The sequence below is a fragment of the Stegodyphus dumicola genome, chromosome 3 (assembly GCF_044657685.1).
Source record: "Stegodyphus dumicola isolate Sdum_Otavi_A_Nest chromosome 3, ASM4465768v1".
Taxonomy (NCBI): Eukaryota; Metazoa; Arthropoda; class Arachnida; order Araneae; family Eresidae; genus Stegodyphus; species Stegodyphus dumicola.
In genome coordinates this window covers 246,956,000-246,981,646 of record NC_140770.1, presented here as the reverse complement: position 1 = coordinate 246,981,646, position 25,647 = coordinate 246,956,000, and the positions used below count along the sequence as shown (strand labels likewise).

General features: G+C 32.3%; 1 protein-coding gene across 2 annotated transcripts in view; it reads right to left on the bottom strand.

Annotated features, from left to right (window-relative positions):
• LOC118191151 (leukocyte receptor cluster member 8 homolog) overlaps positions 1 to 24,480 on the bottom strand; it is an 84,040-nt gene extending 59,560 nt beyond the window's left edge. For both annotated transcript variants that reach the window (XM_085814020.1, XM_085814021.1), the window contains exons 1-3: positions 24,326 to 24,480; positions 14,224 to 14,264; positions 8,528 to 8,743 (exon numbers count right to left, since the gene is read on the bottom strand). In XM_085814020.1, coding sequence (XP_085670146.1) covers positions 8,528 to 8,743; positions 14,224 to 14,234 — 227 coding nt within the window. In that variant the 5' untranslated portion in view covers positions 14,235 to 14,264; positions 24,326 to 24,480. The remainder of the gene's footprint in view (positions 1 to 8,527; positions 8,744 to 14,223; positions 14,265 to 24,325) is intronic.
• Between the last annotated feature and the right edge of the window lie 1,167 nt (positions 24,481 to 25,647).

Here is a 25,647-nt window from a genome sequence, read left to right as displayed (position 1 = left end):
AATTATTCCACAATCATCCCAAAGTTTCTTTAGTTTCTCGGAATTTGTATTCAACTGACGCATATTCATTCCGGCATCTTTAAGCACGCAATAGGCTCCAGTACTTAAAAGCCTGTTGCACAGAATCTGCACCATAGAAAACATACTCTATGTAGATCGAACAGTTCAACATCTCAAAAATATCTGTATTTTCTAACTCTATTTTCTTTATATGCTTTTTTATAGTGCACGCCAGAATGAAAGGGCTACATGATACACCGAAAGGAACGCCAGTCATTCTATAATGTTTCCAATTGTAATTATTATCAAAGTATAAAAACCGTAATACATCTCTATCAATTTCAGAGATTCCAATCTGGAGAAAGGCCTTTTCAATGTCTGCTGAGAACGCATGTTTGTATTGTCTGAACCGCAATATCAGGTCCAAAACAGAAGGATTCAAATTTGGGCCAGGCATCAAACAATTGTTTAGAGATACCCCATTACACTTTGAAGATGCGTCAAACACGATACGGACTTTAGTTTATGATAAATTTTTTCTTACAACTGGAGAATGTGGCATGTAATACATTTTACTACTATCACAACTTTCAATTTTGCACTCTTCAATTATTTCATTTTTTAACTATTTATTTATTATGCTATCATAATTCGCCCTAAGCCATTCATCACTTTTTAGTTTATTAATCAAAGATACTAGACGTTGCTTGGAATTTTCTAAATTATTACCCAAGTTTGCATGATGCGATTTCCATAACAAATGAGATATATATCTACCATTAGTAAAATGCAATTCCTTTTCAAATTTCTCAATGACTGATTTATCGTCAGGATTCTCGTTCTCCTCTAAACCCAAAGGGTCCAGAGTCCAAAACCTTCACAAACAGTCATTAATTGAATTATTATCTTCCTTCAAGTAATGAGAAGCACCAGTAAAAACACAGGCACTAGACTGATCACCTTCTAAAGATCCAACTAAGGACCAACCAAATATAGAAGACACCACAAATAATTTATTAGTTACTTTTTTCTTTTCGCCTGTTTGCACTTCCCAACATGAATCAGATCCTAACAATATTTTCATTTCAGCTGCTTCACCATTATTGGCTAATTTTAGATTTTCTGATTTTAATATTTCTAAAATGTTTTTTGGGGGAATTTTTATGATCGCTCCAGAAATTGTATCTGTAACAAGAGCTTCAATAGTGATTGAGTCATTAGGGAAATGCATACTTTTCAGGGTAATTTGAACAACATTATATTCTATTAGTCTACCTTGGCTATACCCAAATGAATAAATATATAACCTTTCTTTCCTTAATTTTAGTTCTTTAGCTAAATCAGATTTAATAAATGACCTCTGTGATCCACCATCAATTAAGATTTTTACTATTTGGCTTCTAGTATTATCTGGAGCTGAAGCGTAAATAGTGCAAGTTTGTAAATATACACCTTTATCAGCAGTTTCAGAAACAGTCTCAGAGTTAAACGACACGGATGCAATTACATTCTGCTTAGAATCTGATACTGTAACTACTTTCTGTTTAACATCTGAAACTGCTTACCACTTTAGGAAGAATATTTTTACAAAATAGCTTATTATGATTTAAACCATTACACAACTCACAAGGTTGAAGTTTCATTTTACATCTGGAAGATACATGGCCTGTCTTAAAACATCTGTAACAACGTCCATGGTATTTTAATATCGCTCTTTTTTGCTCAATTGTTTTCTCACATTTTCCTACATCATGTGTATTTTGATTACAATAGAAACAATACGGCTTAGTCACTGTAGCTAACGCCGAAGCAGTAGGAACACTTGCCTCTTTTAAGTAATTATTTTTATTCTGCTTAACACCGTAATTTGTGTCCCTTTTCTTTGAGTTTATTATTAAATTAGAAGCTTCCCGACTCTCAACTTCCAATCTAATGAATTTGAGAAGTTCTGTTAGGCTATATTGCAGTTTAGAGTTTCTTTTTCTGTTAAACTCCAGATTCATATCGTCTGGTAAGCTTTAAAATAACAGGTCCTAAAAGGGTTCCGTAAGCTTCCGACACAATACCCAATGAATTTAAGCTTCTTATATTGATTTCACAGGAATCATATAGTGTTTTTAGTGCTTTCACATTGGACGAACTTCTAACCAGTTCAAGATTCAAGAGTTTATTCATATGCGAAGATATTATCAAATCTGTCCGTCCAAATCTTTCTTTAATTAAACTTATAGAAGCGTCATAATTTTCATTAGACAGTGCAAACCCAGATACTGCACTTAAAGCATGTCCTGCGAGTAAGGATTTAAGATAGGTAAACTTCTCGACCTTTGTTAATTCATTATTATTACCAATAGCATTTTCAAAGGAATAATAAAATTCCAAAAATAAACTAGGATCACCATAATATTTAGGAATTGAAATTTTAGGTAATCAAATGTTAGTTTTGTTTTCGACCTTTACGGCAGCAGTATGGTTACCAGGCGATTCACTTTCAATGCTCACTATCTGAGAATTTAAATTAAGTTTCTTTTTAGCCCTAAAAATACATAAACTTATTTTTTCATCATACTCTAACACAGTATTACATTCTTTCTCAATTTCAGACTCATCCACTTTAAAACAATCCAATATTTTTTCATTAATTTCTTTCAACGCAGACTGTTTAGAAGTAAGTAAAAACACATTTTCTTCTTCCATATTCTTATCCCAAATGTCTTTAATTTCAGGTTCTACAATACTTATTATTTTAGAAATAGCTTGTCTCATGACTTTTCTACTAGATTTCAATTTAATGGCAGACGGTAGTCTGCCATAATAACAACAAAAGTAATTTTATTCTCTTACCTGGTGCAGGCTTCAAATGGTTAATTCCTAATTTAGTAACTCCCTTTCCTGGTGAAACATATACACAAGTATTCTGAACGTTAATCCTGCTACGTTCAGTGAAAAAGAATAATTTTTCAGTAACACGAAAAACACCGCATTCTAAATAAAAAAAATTATTCGTGCACCACGTTGGGCGCCAAAAATATAAAATATTATATTAACTGTCAAGAATTTCAAGATATCTTGGTTCAAAAAAACACTAATTCAAATTACACATAACATCAAGATATATGAACACTACGAATCAGGTTTCTAAACTGCCAAGTTTATTCACGTCTAACACACATTCAACTGACGGTGCCAGATTCAAGAACAAGAAGTATAACATCATGAAAGATTTACGCCCTCTTTGGCGATTAAAATATATTTTCACGTAAAATTTCTTACAAACCCAGTCAGACTGCTAATCACATAAACACTACACACTTTTCACCATTTTAAGCATGCTAATAAAAACTTGACTTTGTAATTAAGCAACAAAATTTTGCCCTGTTATTAAAGTGCTTTAAATTTATCAAAGTTAAATTTTAGAAGCATTAATGATCTACAATAAGCATAAAATAAGATATTAATAAATGCCATTAAATAACAATGACAAGCATAGAGATGCAATATCAAAGCAATTACTCCTTCCATGCTGCTTAAATACGAATAAATAATTTATATCTTGGCAGTAAAATTGAAACTGTGTGTATACATAACATTAATAACTAATGCTTTAATAATAAAAAATGATGGCACATGTAATATAATTTTTTCAGGAATCTTCCAACTGTTAAATAACTAGAAGCAAAAATTGAGGAAAATATGAAATAATAAAATTTCTAACATTATTTCCCGTACTTAACAATGAAAAAAACATAATAAATTATTTCATGCAACATAATGTACTGACTTATAAGAGAACTTTGAATTTCTTATGCAATTCAAAAAATTATATTCGATAAAGGTAGCTTTAAATTATACATTCCTTTACTGTCATAAATTTAAATACTTACTTCATAATGCTTAATCCATATTATCAATTTTACATGAATTATGAAATATATTATACCAAAACTACAAAGCAGACTTTTACATAAACAGAGTTTTTTAAAGTTACATCTAAAATTTTTAAGAGAAAATAGACAGTTATGGAGGTCACATAACCTTCCTTTCATTATCTTCACTGTGATTTATGTGATATACATAAAAATGTATAATGAAAATATGCTATGGAAATATCATTGTGGTGTAATGGCCGAAACTGCTACATAAAACCCCGGTTGTGATAACATAAATCTTAATAAAACAAAAAAATTAACAATTGTGATTCTTGACAGTATAGGATATATTTAGTCCCATAATTTCAGAATTTTGCTGACAAAAAAAAAAAAAAAAAAAAAAAAAAAAAAAAATGCTCTATCGCATTATACACGAGGAGTGGTCGTTCTAATGGGTCAACATGCCCATAGCTCCAGCAGGAAAAGTTTTTCCCTCTTTTCAGGAAACCACATTTTATATCTCACTGTGTTTACTTGTGCTGAACTTCTGAACGGGAAGATTCCTTCACTTGTACATAACAAAAGTGTCCATTTCCTGACCTTGATGAAAAGACTTCTTTTATCCCTAGGAGTGACCTTCGAGGCTGCAACCAGAATCATTAACAAAGGCACCCCATTTCAACAGGATTTCACCTATGGTCTGAAAACTATTGCACTCTGAAATCATTCATCCTAGACAAAGAACCTCTATGCGACCTTATCACAACTCCTCCCCTCATTGAAGAATTTTCCTAAACTATGGAAGAGAAAATTTGAAGTACTTTTCACAGCTTTCAGAACAAAAGTGGTAACCATTTAAGTGATAAAAGAGAAGCCAATTACTTTAACCTGCACTTATTTTCTCTAGATAACATCACCTTGAGGCAGATAACATAAAAGCAAAAATACAACAAAAAGATTTAACTTCTCCTATTGTCTCCCTCATGCAAAGTACATTTCTCAGTTTTACAAAATGCTAACTAAAGATAAAACATTTTATTCTAACCATTTTGAAATGAGACACATGATGCAAATAATTTGGTATCTAAAAAATATAATTCCAAAACACTACAAAAACCTTTTACGACAATTATAATTTTCCTGGGATCTATATGCGTTTGTTTAGCCAAAAGAAAAGGAATATCAATCAGCCTCTCTCTCTCAATATCCTCCACAACTTCCTCCATTATCAGAATCACAAATTCAGAGTGTTGAGCATAAGGTTCACTCAAATTGATAGAATAAATGATATCACTGTTACGCTTATCCAGAATTTCTATGGTATAGCTGGTTTCGGAAATCACGTTAGTTACTTTCCAATCTTTCCCATTCTCCAAGCACAAAGCCTTCAACACCATTTTCAAAGTGGTATGCAACCTTTCAACAGAAATATTTTGAGGATGACATAACAAAGAATAATACACCTTAATTCCGAACTTACTAAAAAACTCAGATATAAGTTTACTAGTAAACGATCTACCCAGATCACACTTTTAGAGCTTAAATTCTGCTTTAACGGCATCTGGATATTTAGAAGCAACACAAATTGACGTAATTAAGTATTTATGCTCATATGAACTTGGAATCAGAGGTTCTACTGTGTCAGTATTTAATCTGCTATAACACTTCTGATATTTACTGGCACAATCTTAATCGGGGCTTTCTTTTTATTCCTATCATGACTTTCACATGTCCTCACAAATTCTTCAATTTCCTGGTAACAATTAGGCCAGAAATAGTGTGTTAAAACTCTATCCTTGGTTTTTGTTACCCCTAAATGACCAGTGATTTCTTCCTGGCATAACTTCAAGATTCCTTTCCTAAAAACAAGAGGCACACACAGTTGAAGCTTATCTTCCCCTTTTTTAGAACCTGCCACTCTTAGTAGCTTCTCCTTTACAATTATAAACTCTTTTTCCCTTTCTTCCAGATAGCCGCTAAACTAGCGCATGTGTTTTGTGTTTCCGAGAATTCCGCTGGCGAAACATCCGCAAGGATAGACCTTTCTTTTGAACTAACATCTGAAATTTCAATTGACTCCTCCTTATTACTTATTAACTTCCCTTCTTCCGAACTCTCATTATTCACAGCACTTTCACTCTCTGACCTCATCTTTTGATCTGGAGTTTTTAAGTCTTCCACACCTGCTCTCTTTAAACTCCTGCACGCATGCACATGACTACTAGTTTCCACAATGTTCAAGAGAACTGGCCGTTCCCTAATTTCCTCTATCTATCTATCTAATGTGCAGTTTTAATTCCTAACAAATAGTACTCTTTATCTAACTCCACCGGAGTAACCGCTGGCTTTGTGGTTATCCCACCAAAATCATCTTCAATGGTAACTTTCACCAAAGGTAAGCATTTACATTCTGTGTCCAAAGGCTGTTCACCCATACAATTTTCCCTAATAAGTCATTAGTATTAATCCAAGTACTATTACATAGATCTATTCCAGCTCCTGTATCTCTCAGATATTCTCTCTCTACCCCATTAAACACTGCTTTCTTGAAATACAGCTCGAAGCACTCCATTCCTAAATTTTCACCAGATTAGCCTTATTTTTTCCCAGCGATGGACAGTTAGGTCAGATATGCCCATCCTTTCCACATAGGTAACACCTTATTTTCTGCTGTTTCTCGAAACCTGCTTCTTTGAAAGCTTGCTCTTTTTTAGAAGCCTCCACTTTTCCATGCTCCTCCAATTTAATTTTTTGATGACCACTACTTTTCTGATTATAACTACCACTGGAATTTACATACCGCTCTCTAGCTTTCTCAAATGGTTTCTTAAACCCCGTTCTCTGCTCTAATCTTCTTGTAGCTCTTCCCAAAGCCTCATACCTGTTGCATTTCTCTGCGAAAATAGAAGCTGTCTTAAAATTCTTCCCAATTGTCAGTGCTCTCTTATTTCTAGAGGAACTCTTGTTTTAATTTGCTCGGAGAGCATAAGTTCCTTAAGACTTTCAAAATCATGAACTTCCACCGAATCCAATCAGTTCTCTAAATAAACTCTTAATTCATACACTAAATCCACCAATAACATCCTGTTCTTTCTAGATTACAAGATGCAGAGTAAGCGAGATGAGATATAAGCATTCACTTAAACTTTCCAGGACTAGGTGTTGTCGATGAATAACATAAGATACGATTAATATTTGGCACCACTGCTTTAAAATGTGCCATGAGATTATTTAGTACAGAATTAGGCAGCCAAAGAGCTGTGCTCACCAGTGGTCGAGTGGCTAAGTTTAGGCAACACTCATAATTCTGTCTCAGTTAAAATCAGAGAACAGACTGGCTTCATGAATTTTCACTATGTGTGATGTAAATGAAGACACTTCCCATTTCGTAAGTGTTTATCTCCCTTCCCAGATAACTATTCTCAGGCTTTACCTTAATCAATCAACTAAATGAAAAGATCAAATTCTAATATACATACCAATTTACAACTTTAGAATGCAATTAGCATACTAAAAATATTTTATTTACTTCCAAATTTCTATTTTAGGAAATTTCTGCTGTTGTGCCTCCTGGCTTACTGATTCAGAAAAAAAAAAAAAAAAAAAAAAAAAAAAAACATCATTCAGTAGGTTAAAAAACAGACACCATGTCAGTAACTTGCATTAGAAGACAAAAATTTCCCCACCAATGTAACATTCAATGATGAAGCAATGAATTATTTGTCAGGAAAGGTTAATTGTCACAATGACAGTGTATGCAGCTCGAATAGATTTCGCTAAAAGTGAAATATTTGCTGAATAATGCCATGAGCAAAATAAAATGGATCATAATAGATACAGCTGTTACATGGATGGGCAGTGGGTGTTTCCACAAATGAAAAACAACTTCAAGATGGAAAGCTCCTTGCTTGAAACATAATCTTTGTCAGTAATTAAATATGAGGATTGAATGTACTGGTGACAACAATTTACTTCTCTACATGGTTCTCAGATTTCCTGATCTAACACTGTACTACTTCCAGGCGAAAGCTATAAAAAGTACAGACTGGGCCTCAGAACTTGCCTCATACTATGTAATTTTGTGACCAATGAAACATCAACTGAGCAATTGAAGTCCATAAAGAAAACTTGGCCAACTTCTAGCTTTTTTCAGGTATCACTTATTATTAGATGTGTAATAATTTTGAAAATACAGCACTCTGAAATTCAATTAATTACTACAGTAATACTGTATAAGAATACTGCATTCATATAGAGTATTTTATGTTATAAATGGTAATATACAAAGATACAAATGCATTACTGTCAATTTATATACATTTTCCATCACACTGGTTTATAATAATTATTTGACAACTATTTATCTGATGATGAAGTAAGTCAATTCATTTCAAACTAAAATTTCTAAATGACTATAACATATTTGCACAACCTATTGAAGGAAAACATGAAAGCCAATGTTCTTCCCCGAAAATATGTTCAGCACAGCTTTTTTTTTTTTTTTTTTCAATCTGCAAGACCAATATGAATAATAAATCAAATTGATCTTAACTTAAATAGTAATATAACATAATGATAATGGATTGTTCATTACAGATACATTTAAATTATAAGTTTCACCATTGTACATTATTTCTAATATCCTAATCATACACTACCCAGGATATGCAGCATAAATGCCTTGTTGTGGCCATCCAAAGGCTCTTGGATAGTTGTTTACAGCTCCAGACTGTTCTTGTCTCATTGCAGAAGTATCTGAAGTTTCAGATTTTGGCTGATGTACAGCTTGCAGAGCTTCATTTGCTTTTTGCCATTCTTCAGGTATCTGCATTGGCACTGGCAGCTTATTATTTACAACAGGCATAGGAAATTGCCTATAAAAATAAACATAATAAAAATTTAATATATTTTAAAGTTAAAAGAAAGTAACATCTCTTATGGAAAATTGTAATGGTCACCAGAATATTAGCAAGATTTCATAGTTCAGTAGATTTTCCTGCACTTATTTCAGTTGACTGTCTCAGGAATCTCAACATAAATCCAAAAGCATGCATTGCGGCCCAAAACTGATCAAGGATATTTAATGGCTGAGTTCCATTTGCGCTCACGTCAGCTTCAAGATCTGAAATGTTTACGATGCAGATATGGTGAAAACAGTCTGTGATAATCATCCTGCACTACATTGCACTTTCAAAAACCACAACTTTGTATTCAATTCACATTCAATCCAGCATGTTTTCCTTTGCTAACAATCGTTCGATGAGCTTTTACACAGAACCTCCGGTCCCCAGCATCTTGACCTTGGAAGACAATCCACTTCTGAACATTCGGTAGACAATTCTTCATTCCTGCCAATGTCTAGTCAGGAAGAAAAATGCAGGCTCTAGCCCACTTAATACAGGCAAGCCCTGCAGCAAGACAAGCTGGACCCAGATCCTTTTTGTCACCCCTTGTAAATTTAGATTAAACTTAAAACTGACTTTTAACTCCCACACAAATCTATAAGAAAACTTGGGTCTCTCCGACTACCGAAATTCTACAGGCTGAAAGATAAACATAAAATTAAGCCTGACCAACTGGATGTATTTTCTCATTTTTCTTTTTACTATTTTCATCCCCCCCAGATGAACAACAACACAACTGCTGCTACAAAGACTGTCATCTTGACACCTGGACACTGAGTCAGCCAAATGCGCAAGAAATAGAAATTTGATCCTCACTAATTTCTGGGAATCCCCTTTTTCACGCAATAAACAAAGCCTCCTGCAACAACGATACTTTAACAGCTTTTTCTCATTGTAAATGCTATTCACAACCAGCCAAATGAATCTGTTTGGGAAGAACTGACCAAATAATTCGAGCCCAGCTTCTATCCAAATGGGCCTGCTTCTTCGTGAGAAAATCTAACTATGAAAAGCTTTTAACTGCCAAAAATAAATATCCACTACAATAGTCACAAACAACTTCAGTTAAATAAAAAGCCTAAACAGCAATTAAATAAATTCGCACAATTAAAATTTGAGACTAACTAAATTACATACCATATTAGTATTTTACTAATACAGTACAAAGTCCATAATCCGGACGTCCATTACCTGGAATGATCTATAATCCGGACCTCAAATACACAAAATGTTTCTTTTGGTATGTTTACGCATGTGCATTAATGCGTGTTTAAAGCATGCACATGCGTGTTGGGAGGATGTGTCTCCAGATACATTAAAAAATGCTTGGCATAATTTATGGCCAACTGCCATATTTCATTGTGAGGACGATGAAGATGATAGTGCGTATTTGAAGGTTTTCGGACATCGTAAACTAAAGATGAAATTTTCTAGTTATTGGACTTTGTAAAGAAATGTGGAGAAGTGGTAATAAATGAAGATGATATAACAGAAATTTTTCATTGCGACGACAATGCCCCAAATCATTAATCAATGGACGGCGAAATCTGTAGTATGGTTCTAAATCCACAAAATACCCCTTCCGAAAGGTGGAACTTTGTAAGTGAACAAGAAATTATGTATGTTTATAGAATTAAAGAGAAAGTATTAGCACAAAAAACAAAGCAACTTAAACAACTTACATTGAAATATTTAATAAAGTAAACAAATATATATTAAGTTTTTTTTTGTAAATTTTGACACCCTTTAGATCACAATTGCTCTTTATTTCATAAATTACGGTTTCATATTTTTAATTATATAATTTCTGCATGCCAAAACTACAAGATTTAAAATAATGATCTATAATTTGGAGAAAACCCTAATCCGGAATCGCCGAAGTCCCGACAAGACCGGATTACGGACTTTGTACCGTACTAGTTGTCACAGAGATCAGCAATAGATAATAATTTCAAATTTACCTAAAGAATAATCATTACATTTTTAAAAAATACATTCAAAAAACTTAAATACAACTCAAATTATAGCCAAAAAAATAAACAGCAAGAGTCAAGAGTCACTGTAACCTTTATGCACTAACTTAATAATACAATGCACATAATCATAAAAAAATAACACTAGTGAGCATGTAATAAATGCTTTAGCTTCATAAGGCTGCTATCACACATCCGTTTGCTTCGGAAGAGCAAATTTGTTTTACTTATTATGTGATCCGCCCTTAGGCACTACATGGAAAGGGAGGGATGCCGCGTGGAGGTCTTTTTAAGGGAAACTGGCTCGTATTCAAGTTACACATGGGGAAAACCACGAAAACGCCCACGCAGCCAGACCGTTTGCCGGGATTCGAACACCGGACCGAAGTACCAGTGTTCAGCGCCAGTGTTTACCGCTCGGCCACTGGTGGGCCCTAAGAGCAACTGTTTGGAACAATTTTTCTGCATCGTCACAACAGCCAATCACAATAGATCGCTTTGGGGTTAACATAGGGAAAACTGGCTCCCCATTAAAAACAAGCTGATAGCTGATTGGTTGAAAATGAACAACTTGCAATTTTTTTCAAAAGAAAGGAAAAAATCATACTTCTTTCAATAGTATACCAGGCAGAAAAATTCTCCGTGACAGTTGTTCGTGTGAAACGAATGCCTGCGTCATATGAGCCTAAGTAACCCACAATAACATGAAAAGTTTATAAATTAAACATAAAGCCGAAACAGAAGTTGCAGCATGCAAAGAACTCCAGAAACAGAATTTAACAACTTGACCAAAAACTAAGCTGAAAGAATCTAGAGTGCAACTAGAAAAAAAGAGGGGGGAATTAGATAACTTGAAAACAGGAAATGAAAGTTCAGACCAGCTGAAAAATACCCAAAACATGAACTGGGGAGCCAAGAAATCAAAACTAAAGAATTCTCCCAACACACACATACAACTACAAGAACGAAATTCGGTTAAATGAAATATCTCTTCAAGGAGGAAAAAAATTTCTAAGCACTTCAATATGCACTCAAAAAACTAAGCTGAAAGAATCTAGAGTGCAACTAGAAAAAAAAGGGGGGGAATTAGATAACTTGAAAACAGGAAATGAAAGTTCAGACCAGCTGAAAAATACCCAAAACATGAACTGGGGAGCCAAGAAATCAAAACTAAAGAATTCTCCCAACACACACATACAACTACAAGAACGAAATTCGGTTAAATGAAATATCTCTTCAAGGAGGAAAAAAAATTCTAAGCACTTCAATATGCACTCAAAAATCGTAAATAAATAACTAAGAAAAAACAATTAAAACTGTCAACAGAAATTTGTCAAGACTAAACTGAAGCAAGCTACAAAACCATTAAAACAGTTTTGGTGTGATCTTCGCCAATCTTCACAGTTGACGTGATAATAAAGTAAGCACCAAAATTATTTACTTACTCCAACTTGCTATACTTTTACAAATATGTATTGTTAAATAAAATTTATTATAAAAAGGTCGCAAAATTCACATTACATGAAGTACTTCTTAGATGATCAATTTTATAGATCAAAATTTGTGCAATTCTCTGATGATGACAACTGTGTGAGCACAGTGCCAAGTTAGGTTATTTTCTGATGTTTTAATGTCTATTTGGGAAGGAGAGAGGAGGTTGCTGTGTACATAAGAACAGCAGAGGAAAAAAAAAAAAAAAAAAAATACACAAGGTTTCCTGAAAATGATAAGGGTTTCACTCTGAAGCTTCTTGCTGTCCTAATTTTAAATGATTCATTGCTCTTCTATGGAATTCTTACAATGGTGTAATTAGCTTAGTGAAAATTAGTCTTCAATGAGTTGTCGACTTTTGAACAAGGGTTCAGAAAATCAAAAAAATCTATTACATTCATAAGATTATAAAAAGCAACCACAATATAGAGTTAACTGCACAAAATAATTTTTTTTTTTTAATGATATAACCTAAATGCTAAGGATGAAAATACCTGATATCAAGGAAGCTGTAGAAAAGGTTCTCATATTTCACAAAATTCTAAAGGAATATACTAACTACTACTGATGACATTAGTATGTAACATAAAAGAACGTTGAATACATTTAGTGAAAAAATACACAATTATTACAAATGATTTATTAAGTCTCAATAAGGTACATTTTGTAAAGTACTGCAAAAGTTTTAGTTATTACACTATGTCTGAAATGTGTTCCTGTCATTACACAACATATGTTCAAATTATGCTCCCATTCTACTCGCATATGTTTAGCATTTTCTCAGTAATCATAACCAAAGCAACTATAATGTAGGCTTCCAGCTCATCTAACATTACTGACAGGAGATGAGAGCATCAACATTCCCAAAGTGAAAAAAATTACCAGATATGACATCCAGAAACCTTGATGGTCATCTCCCCCACAATGAAACCCATATCTATTATATGACACGTCGTAAGTAAATATGAAGGTGAGAATTTAAAAATTTAAGACATTAACTTTAAGAATATCAAGAATACACACAAGCCTGATAATCATAAGTCTTCAAAATATGAAGAACCATATGTAACAACCTCGCACTACATATAAGAGCACATGATGGCAAGCTGAGTGAAATCATTTACAAAATTTAAAATAACTGCTAAGGCAAAAATTAGATCTCTCAAAAGTTGCAGCAGGAAATCAAGAAATGAAAGGGAAAAGGAGAATTTGATGAAGTGTGAGAATCACACAATTTTTTAAAAAATAATAAGAGTTCAATAAGTACTGAGTGCATACATTATTTATCCCCTCACAATCCAAAAAAATAGTCGAAGTATTGAAAGTTTTCTCCTCCTTTTTTGCTTGACGTTCTGCTTATTTTGCATGTTTATCCCAAATCAATGTACGATTCAAATCCCCCATTAGCGTAGCAAACAAAAATATTTGTATATAAATATAACAAAACAACCATGATAATGATAATCTTTTATCCTAAATTGAGATAAACACAGCAACTCAATGAATTTTCAACGTAGACATTTTCTTGTGATATTTTGAGTGTCACTAATGATTTTTTATTAAGAAACCAAAATGGATTTTATGATTTAGCAACTGTGAAATAATTAAGAATTTGCCATTAAATTCTTAAATAAAAGGGGAGGATTACACAGAGTGAAAGATTGTTCAGATAACCATAAGATGAAGTTATGTTTCAGAACTAAAATAGTGCTGCAATAAATGAAAAGAATGTATCATTAAAGTTGCCATTACTATTTCAGGCTGCATTTTGTGTCAATACTTTTGTTTGGTAATGACTGCTCTCTCGTTAATGGAAAGTATCAGTGTACCTAAGTATATACAGTAGTTAGGAAACATGTAAGCTATGTCACATGCTGCATATTATATGGATTATTTCGCTAGTTAACATTATGCATTATCTAAAATTAAACATGTTACATGTTTAAGGTTTTAATAAAAAGAAAAAGTACATATTCTACAACTTACCATTGAGCCATTCTTTTAAAACAACTGATATTCAGTGAACCCTTTAACAAAACATATAAAAAATTATTACCATTTCTACAGACCAAGATATTAAAAATAAATTAACATTAAAAATAAAAGTATACATCCCTGTATTGAGAAAGGTAGTTAATGTGCTTATTTTCTATAATATTGAACTAAAAAAAAGTCATTTTCCAATTATTAAAACAAAATTTTATGATAAATTTTTAGCACTGAAGTTTTTAAAAGCATGAAATTTAATTTTATACATGCCCCACTGTCAAAGGAAAAAAATCATTAATGAAAATGTTTCATTAAAATGTTCATTATATGTTAAATTCAAAAAGCTCCATATCTAATACACAAAATTTAGCAAGATTTTAGTAACAAATCTTTTCTTACACCAGATATAATTAAACAACTAAGCTGTTTTATTGGATATCTAAAAATCTAATAAAACAAAAATCTATCGTGGAACTCTTACAGTAAAAAATCCAAAATCTGAATGTCCAACAGCTGGAATGATCTAATAACCTGACCTGACACAAACCAAAAAACTAATACGTTTACGCATGCGCATGCGCGTTTAATGTATAATGGACGGTATAAGCTAAAATTATCTAATTATCTATTATGTTGCAGATTGCGTTGTTCCTTAATCTTTGAATTGGATCTGACTTATTATTTTTTGCAGACTGTTACAGCAGTTTTAATTTTATAAAAGTAAGCTTGAACTTTCGATTATGTCAAATAGAATTTCCAATGCTGGAGCTCCCAAAGGATCTACAAAGCGAAAGTATGTTTTGATGTCCATCAAATAAAAAGTGGAATTGCTGCAAAAAATGGATAAAGGCATATACTTTGTTTCTCTAACCATTCCGAAATCTGTTTATCAATTTCATGCTGCTTGGGGGTGGAGGGAGACTCCAAAATCACTGGAAACTCCACCTTTCCGTCTAACTGGAAGACAGCTTCCGAAAATTTACTTTGACGAAAAAGGTAAGAGAAGATGTGTTGTCTACACTAAAATAAAGGAAAAGCGAAAGCAAACAACATACTTTGAGCGCGAAATATGCAATGTAGGACTGTCAGTTGATCCTCCTTTTGAATTATTTCACACAGCAGAATTTTTAAATTGAAATTCAATTACTTACAGGTAATTCTTGTTTAGTTTTTTTTTTTTTATTTGTAAAAATTTTTTATGTTTATAGTATTTATTTCTGTGTGTATAGTTATGATTTTTCAGTATTTTGCCTGTTTAATTTATTTCTATTAATGTGATACAGTCCAGTTTAAATCTGGTAAGGTGGCATGCAGAAATTACAAAATTAAAAATATGAAACCGTAATTTATGAAATAAAGAACAATTATGATCTAAAGGGTATCAAAATTTGCAAAAAGAAAAAGCTTAATATTTATTTGTTTACTTTATTAAACATTTCTTTCAAGTTAAGGTTGTTTAAGTTGCTTCGTTTCATGTAATAATACTTTCTCTTTAATTCTATTAAACAGACATAATTTCTTGTTTAGTTAGAAAGTTCCGCTGTTCAAGTCCTATAATTGTTGTGTTGAGAATACTGACTAATTTGTCAATAGAAATTTTTTCGTTTTCAATAACCTCTGTGTCACTTTCTTCACTATCGGAAGCAAATTATAATGACAAGGAATTTAATTTAAATCATATCAAAGATGGAGTACATCGAGATGAAATACTGCATTTAGTAAGGAATTATAAGCCAAATAAAATAAAAACATCTGCCCTGAAGATAAGGATAGTGCTGACAGATCAACTTCCAATTCATTGTGCGCCGCGGCGATGATGACCTATAATCTGGAATCGCCGAAGTCCCGCCGAGTCTGGATTACAGACTTTGTACTGTATAAAGAAATTTAAATAATGAAGAATCTGCATAAATGTATGTATGTTTCTCACACTGTGATAAAACAATGGTACCTACAGCCATAAAATTTTGAATGACATAATCTTACTGTAAATATGGGCATCTGGAAACTCAAATTTGTTTTATTATCGATTTCATATTTTGTAAAACAAATTTTTGTTTACTAAACTCAAGGATTTCAAAGCGAGCAATGTACAGAAAAAACATTTTTATCTCCAGTGCGCAAGACTGTGTATTTTAAATTCTAAAGATATGCTCAATTTAAAATTATTTTGCGATACTGCTCTTAAGCTGAATTTTATGGTTTAAGTGCGAAGAACATGATATTTAATAAATAAAGGCAACACACAATATGTTGAAAAAATGCCCCTTTGCATGTAATTTAAAATCTGAAACCCTTCAGTTTTTTTTTTTTAACAAACTATATTTCTGCATGTCACTTTCAAACACCTAATGGCCAGGGAGTCCCATCACAGACAATAACAATCCATTGATATATTGATGTCAGCCAGGATCACACTTTTAACCTTTGGGTGGTTCTGAAGAGGGTTATATTTCTATTGGACTTAAACAATAAGTGAAGCCTCAATGTTGACATGTCTATATGTCATCTTACTATACTTAACCCTGTAAAGGCACTGGAATATAAAATATAGCGGTTTTTCATGTTTTTTAACCTCCTAAAAATGCTAACTTTTCTACACTAAAAGCTGTATTTGTGTGTATGTTTCCTTTTGATTCTAAATGGCAGTACTACCCTATGAATGCTCAATATTTTGCAGTTATGAAATTAATATATGTCGTTCCAAGGTATGTTTGAAGATTCATAAATTCTATTAGAAGGAGAGAAAAAATTCAAAATCTGCATATATCCAACGTACACATGCTTAATCTTATACATTTACTATATTTCGGTCAGAAGTGATAATTAACAGATTATTTATACGATTTTAAAACTGTCATATAATATATACCAGTGTCCATACAGAGGGTACCACGCCAATAGATGGCAGCATCAGTCTTCTCTTCTTACGATGTAATAATTTTTTATGATTAATTTACAAGTTGTTTAGGGTTCATATATTATGTTCAATAGGGGATGGGAAGTTTACTGACCTTGTGCTCGGACTGAATACAAGTTTCTTTCTATTCTTTGTTTACTCCACTCCAGTTTCATTCATCTATATTTAGCTAAAATTTTTAACTTCACCCTTTCCCAGGAGAAAGACTCATCAATTTCTGAAATGTCGTCTGGCATCAAAACTTTACACAATTGTAGGGATTAAATGTGAATTATTAGCCCTGAAATACAACCATTGCTTCTTGTTTTCTAAAATCCTCAAATGCAGCGAAAATGAAAAGAGGTGATTGACAAGTAATTTGTCAGACAAAGGTCATGTCTTCTTCCCTTTGCGAGATCTTATCACACAAAGGGAAAGCTCACTTAAAAATGTGGGAAATGGAAATGCACTTTAGGTCTGTCTCTTAGTGTAATGGTAAAACTGCTGATTTGAAAGCATAAACTAGGGAACACAAGAGAAACCTTCCCTGTGGGTTAGAATACAAATAGGTTTTTTCCAAAATAAACTTTCACAAACTTTCAACAAAATTTTTCAAAATAAAGTTTCACAGTTGGTGAAAAGAGGGAAAATATTTTTAAGGGCTCATTTTACATGCAAACCAAAATTTATCCAAAAATTGAAAAGGGGCCCCTAGGAGGCCAAAGGGGTTGAAAAATCGAAATAGGAGCTTTGAGTTGCTATCAAATAATAAAATCATTCAACGGCATTTCTTCCTGAACAAAAAGATAAATTACAACCTATATTTACAAAAATTAAAAAAGGGGCCCTTACAGTCCTCAATAATCTGAAGTGTGTGTATGGAGGGAGGCGTTTCTTGGTATCATAGCATAAAGCATGGTCTTTTTTATATATTATCTAAAGCATAAAATTTAATAACTTCAAAAATGCAACATACTTTCTCAGTTGAGTTGTAGTTTTGCATTTTTCAATTTTTCTTTATTTTTCATCTGATTTACACCTCCTTGTAACATTATACTAGTTCAGTTGCAACATGGTACGGTTTACGCATGCAGTGTTAGATTAGCTAAATTTTTTCATAAAATAATATTGAATTTAAATCAAGTTCAAAAGCTTTTTTCCCATATTTTACATAAATATGTTCAGCTGTGTTGCATCATCAAGTACATAAAAACATAAATTTTATTTTTAAAATTTTAAATGTTTTTGTCTTCAGACTTGCATAACTATATTCAAGCACACATATCTACAAAAGCATATCAAAAGTACGCAAAATTAATTTTAAACTCAGCTCTCAAAATTCAGGATTTCACTCTAGATTATTTTGAAGTCTCAATTTTGTGTTTTTAGGGTCCATAAGTCATGCAAAATTTTACCACAATTTAAATTTTTTTTATATACTGCCCTTCAAAGGGTTAAATTGATAATCTAAAATTTGGAATTGCTGAACTCCCAACATCCAGCTCTTGGCCTTTGCTGTGTACTACACTTTTATAAGATATGAGAACACTAACATATATTTATTTATACTGCTTCATTAATCATCAAAATGAACTATACTTTCATAAAATAAGGCAAAGCAACAACCTTGTGCTTGGCGCAAATTTTAGTCAAGACTATCAATTTCGAGGGTAAACAGGCACAGGTCCCTTTTCTGTCAGAAGCAAAGAAATTATATTTCTTTAAGTAGCAGTAAAATTGCCAATAAACTGCTAACATATGTCAGAGCTGGTTGCAAAACAGTCATAGTTCTAACCGTGATCAATTAACAGTCCACCCAACAAAAGAAGAGCTCAAACATAGCATGTGATATCTTTGTACTGCTAGTCCATTTTCATTTTCCCAAAGAAGTTAATGATTTTTTAGTTATTAGACAACAAGAAATATACTATATTTTTCTTTCAAGAAAGAAACACTTTACCTCACATTCAAAAATGTGAAAATAGCCATAGAATAGCAGAATCTGTTATTAAGGAAGAAACACTGCAAGTGACCACAGTTAAGATTGCCAGCCATTTGGTGACTATCTGTGAAACGCACTGGTAATTTCTTGATAATCTTGCTGCTATTGAACCCAATCAGGACAGGTTTACGTATACGCGATGCACCGATTCCATTTCTACCAGCCCAGCATCCTGTATACGCGACGCAATGATTCTGCTCCTACCAGCCTACGCATCACGTATACGTGACATTAAAACGGAAGGATTTATTTGAACTTTTAAAAGCCCGTAAATGGAGCTAAGTGGCGATTGTTTTCCCATGGATTGATTCATACAGCATTTGACCTTCCTGTACTGGCATTAGTTTCTGTTTTGTGCTTCTGGTTTTGCGAGATTTATTGAATTAAACAAACAGGAAATCATGGCTCTTTATAAGTGAACCTGTGAATTAAGGGTAACATGCGTTTTTGTTTATTTCATTGGGATTTACTTTTTTTCCCCTATTCATTGTGAAACTTAACAAAAGCTTTCCTGGTTAATTAAAAAGTAACATTACAATATTATTACAGAAGGGGAAAGACTATTAGCTTTCTCGACGCGTAATGTTTATTACTTGCATTTCTCAGGAAAAGGGTTTTTTTTCCCTTACTCGATGTAATAGGTCATTACATATAATGACACTGGCATTACATTTTGGTATATAACATATTTACTTTACATATAATGTATATATTGATGTGATAAGTAATGGATATCCCGCTAGTAGAGGTCTTTCCTTGATCACTTTCCGGTCATTGTGGACGCTGTTTTTGATTTAGAAAAAACAGGAAGTTTTCTAATATAAACCTGATGTCACCCAGTGTTTGAGGATGAAATATTTCAGAGTGTCTTTTGAAGAAGAAGTTTTGGGACATGTGTTGCAGTTACATTCCGTTTCATTCCGTTAGCCGTGGCTAAGAGACCTTACTTAAAAACTTGTCCAAAATCACTGGATACTCCACCTTTCTGTCTAACTGGAAGACAGCTTCCGAAAATTTACTTTGACAGAAAAGGTAATAAAGGTAAGAGAAGATGCGTTGTGTACACTAAAATAAAGGAAAAGCGAAAGCAAACAACATATTTTGAGCGTGAAATATGCAATGTAGGACTGTGTGTTGATCCTCGTTTTGAATTATTTCACACAGCAGAATTTTTAAATTGAAATTTAATTACTTACATGTAATTCTTGTTTTTTTTTTTTTTATTATTATTATTATTTGTAAAAAATTTTTATGTTTATAGTATTTATTTCTGTGTGTATAGTTATGATTTTCAGTATTTTGCCTGTTTAATTTATTTCTATTAATGTGATATTCTTTATATTAATACACATTAAACACAAATACATTAAATACTGGAAGTTGATCTGTCAGCACTATCCTTATCTTCAGGGCAGATGTTTTATTTTATTCGGCTTATAATTCCTTACTAAATGTAAGGATAATCTCAATGTAAGGAACATCTTTCATCTCGATGTACTCAGTCTTTGATAAGATTTAAATCAAATTCCTCGTCATTATAAATATCCCAAATACACATCAAATAGTTTTCTGGTTGCAATTTTCTAATTTCGACTACGCTTAATGTATGCTTTATGCATGCGCGCATTGAAAAAAATGTTTAATAAAGTAAACAAATAATTCATAATTTACGGTTTCATATTTTTAATTATAATTTCTGCATGCCATCTTACCATATTTAAACTGATGATCTATAATCCGGAATCGCCGAAGTCATGACGAGTCCGGATTAAAGACTTTTGACTGTACTGTATTATTAATTATGCATCAACTGACTTTCTTTTTTATATATTTGAGCATACCAACACCCTGAAGACAATATGATGGGAATTGTAAATCTTTTATTTTTTTATATTTGATCGTTTTTATGGGTTTTTTTTTTTTTTTTTTTTTTTTTTGGGCATTATTTGTGCTTTTTAATTTTTCATTATCATTAACTCGAGTGTATAATTGAATCTGCTCTGAATTTAATTAATTTTTTTATTGCCACCATTTTACTGCATCTTGAGATGCATAATTTGAATTATATTTTTTAAAATTATTTTTATCTTACACAGTTTATATATACAATAAATGTTTCAGTATCCGGTATTCAATTAGGCAAAATATTTTAGAAAAAATTTTCCCCTGAAAAATTATGTAAATGCTAAGATTTGTAATGTCACTGTAGTACTATTAGCACATATACAGTGTCTCACAAAAGTGATGGGACACTTGTGCTTGACAAAAGGAAACTCTACAGTTTATTTAAAATAAATTTTAAAAACATGTAAAAATATTTCGTGGGTGTGTTTCATACTTAATTTAGTAACAAATATTACATAGCATACATTTTCTCAAAATATTAATTTAATAAAAATACAATTGTATAGACAGGAGCAAAAAATGGCTCACATAAGTGATGGGACACTTACTTTTCCATCAAAAATTTATCTAAAAATTTTACTTTTTAAAGGGTTTTAATTTTTTGTTGGATTTCCTTTTACATTTAAAACATGACTTAATCTTCTTGGGATGGATTTGACTAATTTTTTTGTGATTTCTGGAGTGATTTTACCCCATTCTTCTTGAAGCACCGATTTTAATTGTTGTTTTCAAGAAATTGTGTTTGCGAATTCTTGATTTCAATTCTTGCCAAATATTCTCTATGGAATTTAAGTCTGGAGATTGCGGTGGTGTTTTTATTATTTCAGGACAGTTATACAGCATCTAGAGTCTAACGTTCAAAGCAGTGTGCTTGGGGTCATTGTCCTGGTAGAATTTTAAATCGTTATGAAGGGTCAATTTTCGTGCTGAAGATTTCAAATTATGATTTATAAAATGTCAATATACTTGTACTGATCATTAAACTGTCAATAAAAACAAGATTACCAACTCCAGCGAACGACATACACCCCCATACCATAACTCCTCCTCCACCATGTTTTACTGTTGGCACCAAGTTCTGTTTGCGAAATTCTTTCCTGGATTTTCTCTACACCAAGATTCTACCGTCAGAACCAAATATATTAAATTTACTCTCATCAGCAAATATAACTTCATTCCAGTAATCAGAGTTCTTATTTATGGTGGATTTTGCTAAAGCCAGTCTGAGTTTTCTATTCTTTTCACTTAAGAATTTTTTCCTGGCTGCTCTACCGTGATATCCAGCAGATCGAATTACTTTTCTAATAGTCTCAGGATTAACAATTGCTCCACATAATGCTTTTAAATCAGCAGCAACTTTAGGAGCACTCATTCTTCGATTTTTTTTTAATATTTTGAACAATAATTCGCTTTATTCAATAGGATAGCTTTGATGGTCGGCCAGGTCTTCTTTTATCCTGAATCATATGATTCTTTTTATATCATTTAATGATATTGAAAACTGTTGAATGACTCATGTTAACTGTTTCAGCAGTTTCTCTAATAGATTTTTCACGTTCAATATGCAAATTAATAACTAATTTTCGAATTTCAGGCAAAGTTTTTTTTCGTTTAGCATTCATGGCTGCACAGAGGTAAAAAACACAAAAATTCCAAAACAAACTGGAGAGAAAGACTGCAGACGATTTTATAAATTATTGCTAATTGCTTTTGAGTAAAAATAAAAACCCCAAAAAATATTTTTATTGTAGTACGTAGTAGTATCTAATGGTGTCCCATCACTTATGCGAGCCATTTTTTGCTCCGTTCTAAACAACTGTATTTTTATTAAATTATTATTTTAATATTTTGAGAAAATGTATGTTATGTAATAATTGTTACTAAATTTAAGTAAGAAACACAACCACAAAAAAATTTTACATTTTTTTTAATTTATTACAGTTTCCTTTTGTAAAGCACAAGTGTCCCATCACTTTTGTGAGACACTGTACATTAATGCCAAATACTGTGCATCAATATTGCAAAAAATTCTTTTCCATAAATACTGAAAAATAAATTCTTTTCCATAAATACTGAAAAATAAATTCTTTTCCATAAATACTGAAAAATAAATTCTTTTCCATAAATACTGAAAAATAAATTCTTTTCTTTGCAATGGATGTACACAGCAATATAATTTGAAAAAGGAAAAAAATGCTATAATTGTATGATGCTATTATCACAAGACAAAATGGAATGAAATTCACATCAGATACCAAACACAGAATAACAGGCATTTATTAGACGTTAACCATTCCGGGAAGTAAAATGAAATGACATATCATGACATTTTGATTTCTAAATACAAGGAACTTCATTTTTTATTAATGGATTGGGATATGATTATGTAATGCTTCATATCAGACAGAACTTACTTAAATTGGAATAAAACACTTTATGATAAATTATAAAAATATCCTTAGCTGAAAGAAACGCATGTGGGTATTTAGTTTACCTGCCTACGGAGACAGAAACCTTCGTAAAGGGCTTTTTTAAGTGAAACGATTTAGTTTATTTGATTATCGCAAAACATTCGAGGGCTATCTGCCTAAGGGAAGAGATGCTTTCGTGGAGGTCTTTCAAAGGGAAACTTGCTCGTATACACGTTACACATGGGGATAACTATGAAAACGCCCATGCAGCCAGCCTATTCGCGGGATTCAAACCTCATACCGAACTACCAGTGTTCAGCGACTTTACCATTCGGCCGCTGGTGGATCTTTAAAGGAAACGGCTTTTATCTGCATTACACATAGGGAAAACCACGAAAACACCCATGCAACCAATTCATTTGCTTAAATTGTACTTAAGTTGAATTACAATTCCCAATATACATTTTTCAGAATACGCTTAAATCTTTTACAAAATCTTGCGTTTACTTAAAATGTTTGATCCTCAAGTGCATAAACACTAACTCAACGGTTTAAATCTTGATATAAATCTCAATGTGTTACATTGTGGCGAAACCCGAAAGACTTTCATAAATAATCACTACATAAAAACTACATACAAGTTGCGAAACCTACACAACATTAATTAATAAATTCATAAGTATTCTTAAAACATGAGTGACAAATATTCTTTACACAAAAGAATCGAAATTCTGGAGTTTAGAACACCAGTAATAAACGGACTGAAAGGTCGTTCTACGTCTAATCATCACCTTTCAAAATGGCGACATAAACTTAAAAAAATGAAACTACCTAACTAAAGTACATACATTATAATCTATGTTTTTAATTAAAAAGAATTACCTCTTAATATAACACATCAAATACGCAATATACACCAAATTTTAATCGCTGAAAAGCATTCAGGAAATGACACCAAAGCAACTTGAATATCTTTACTTCGTTTTACTTCGCATGAAATGTGACGTCGCATCTACATTACAAGCGCCTAGATATTGGGTTCTCATCTATCCCAGAGTTCCACACTCTCTTCGCTCGCAGTATGTCATTTCCGGTTATGGGGAGGGATCTCAAATGATAGAATAGCTAGTGAACGGAAATCCTCGTATTGCAATTTTCGTAGTCGAGTGTTTACAAGCTAATTTGATCAAACATCTATGATCATTTTAAAACAAAACGGTCCTTTTCACCAAATGATCACTTTAATAAAGGGCCCTTTTCAGAGCCAAATGTTCAATCTGATGAAAATAATCAAACTAATTCGGATATTTCTACGGATATGATTACATCAAACAAGTTTCCATGCGGACGTGGGAAATTCTTTTTTTCCAAATTTAATTTGAAAAGGCATGTAATAAAATGCTATCCAACGGATGAACACATATTGCAGTCTCTAAATTTAAAAGTATGTGAAACATCCAAACTCAAAATATGTAACTCTAGTTGTAATGGTGATCACATTTCAACTAAGAGACAGTACAAATGTCCTTTGTGTAAAGGGGATTTTGAAAATGAGTTGATAAATGAACACTTTTTACAAGTTCATGATGTAAAACTTGAAACATCAGAATTAAAATTTGAATCCTATGAAAGTTTTCATGAATGGAAAGATGATTTAGAAAATAAAGTCGAAATTTATAATACATGTATCTGAAAACCAAATGCCACTGGTACAGTTACATATTTTACATGTCACCGTTCAGGGCATTTTCATTCACAGAGTTCTGGAAAGCGACACATAAAGCTACTGGGCAGTAAAAAAATTAATGCTTATTGTCATGCGAAAATAAAATTGGTCAAATCAAAACGAGAGGAATACTATGCATATTTCCAGAAAACGCATGTAGGCCATGAAAATGATATGAGTCATCTTTTCCTTTCAAGTAAAGATAGAACCTTTATTGCATCAAAAATAGCTGCTAAAGTACCATTTGATGCAATTTTGGAAGAAATTCACAATTCCATATCTGATTCTGGCCTCGAACGATTGCATCTAACAACAAAAAAAGATCTGCGAAACATTGAACGAAGTTTTGAGTTAGCTTCCAGTGTAGTAAAGCATAGTAATGGTGTTGGTGTATTTAATTATGGCAAAGCACACGAGGGCTATCTGCCTAAGGGAAGGGATGCCTTTGTGGAGGACTTTTCTAAGGAAAACTGGCTCG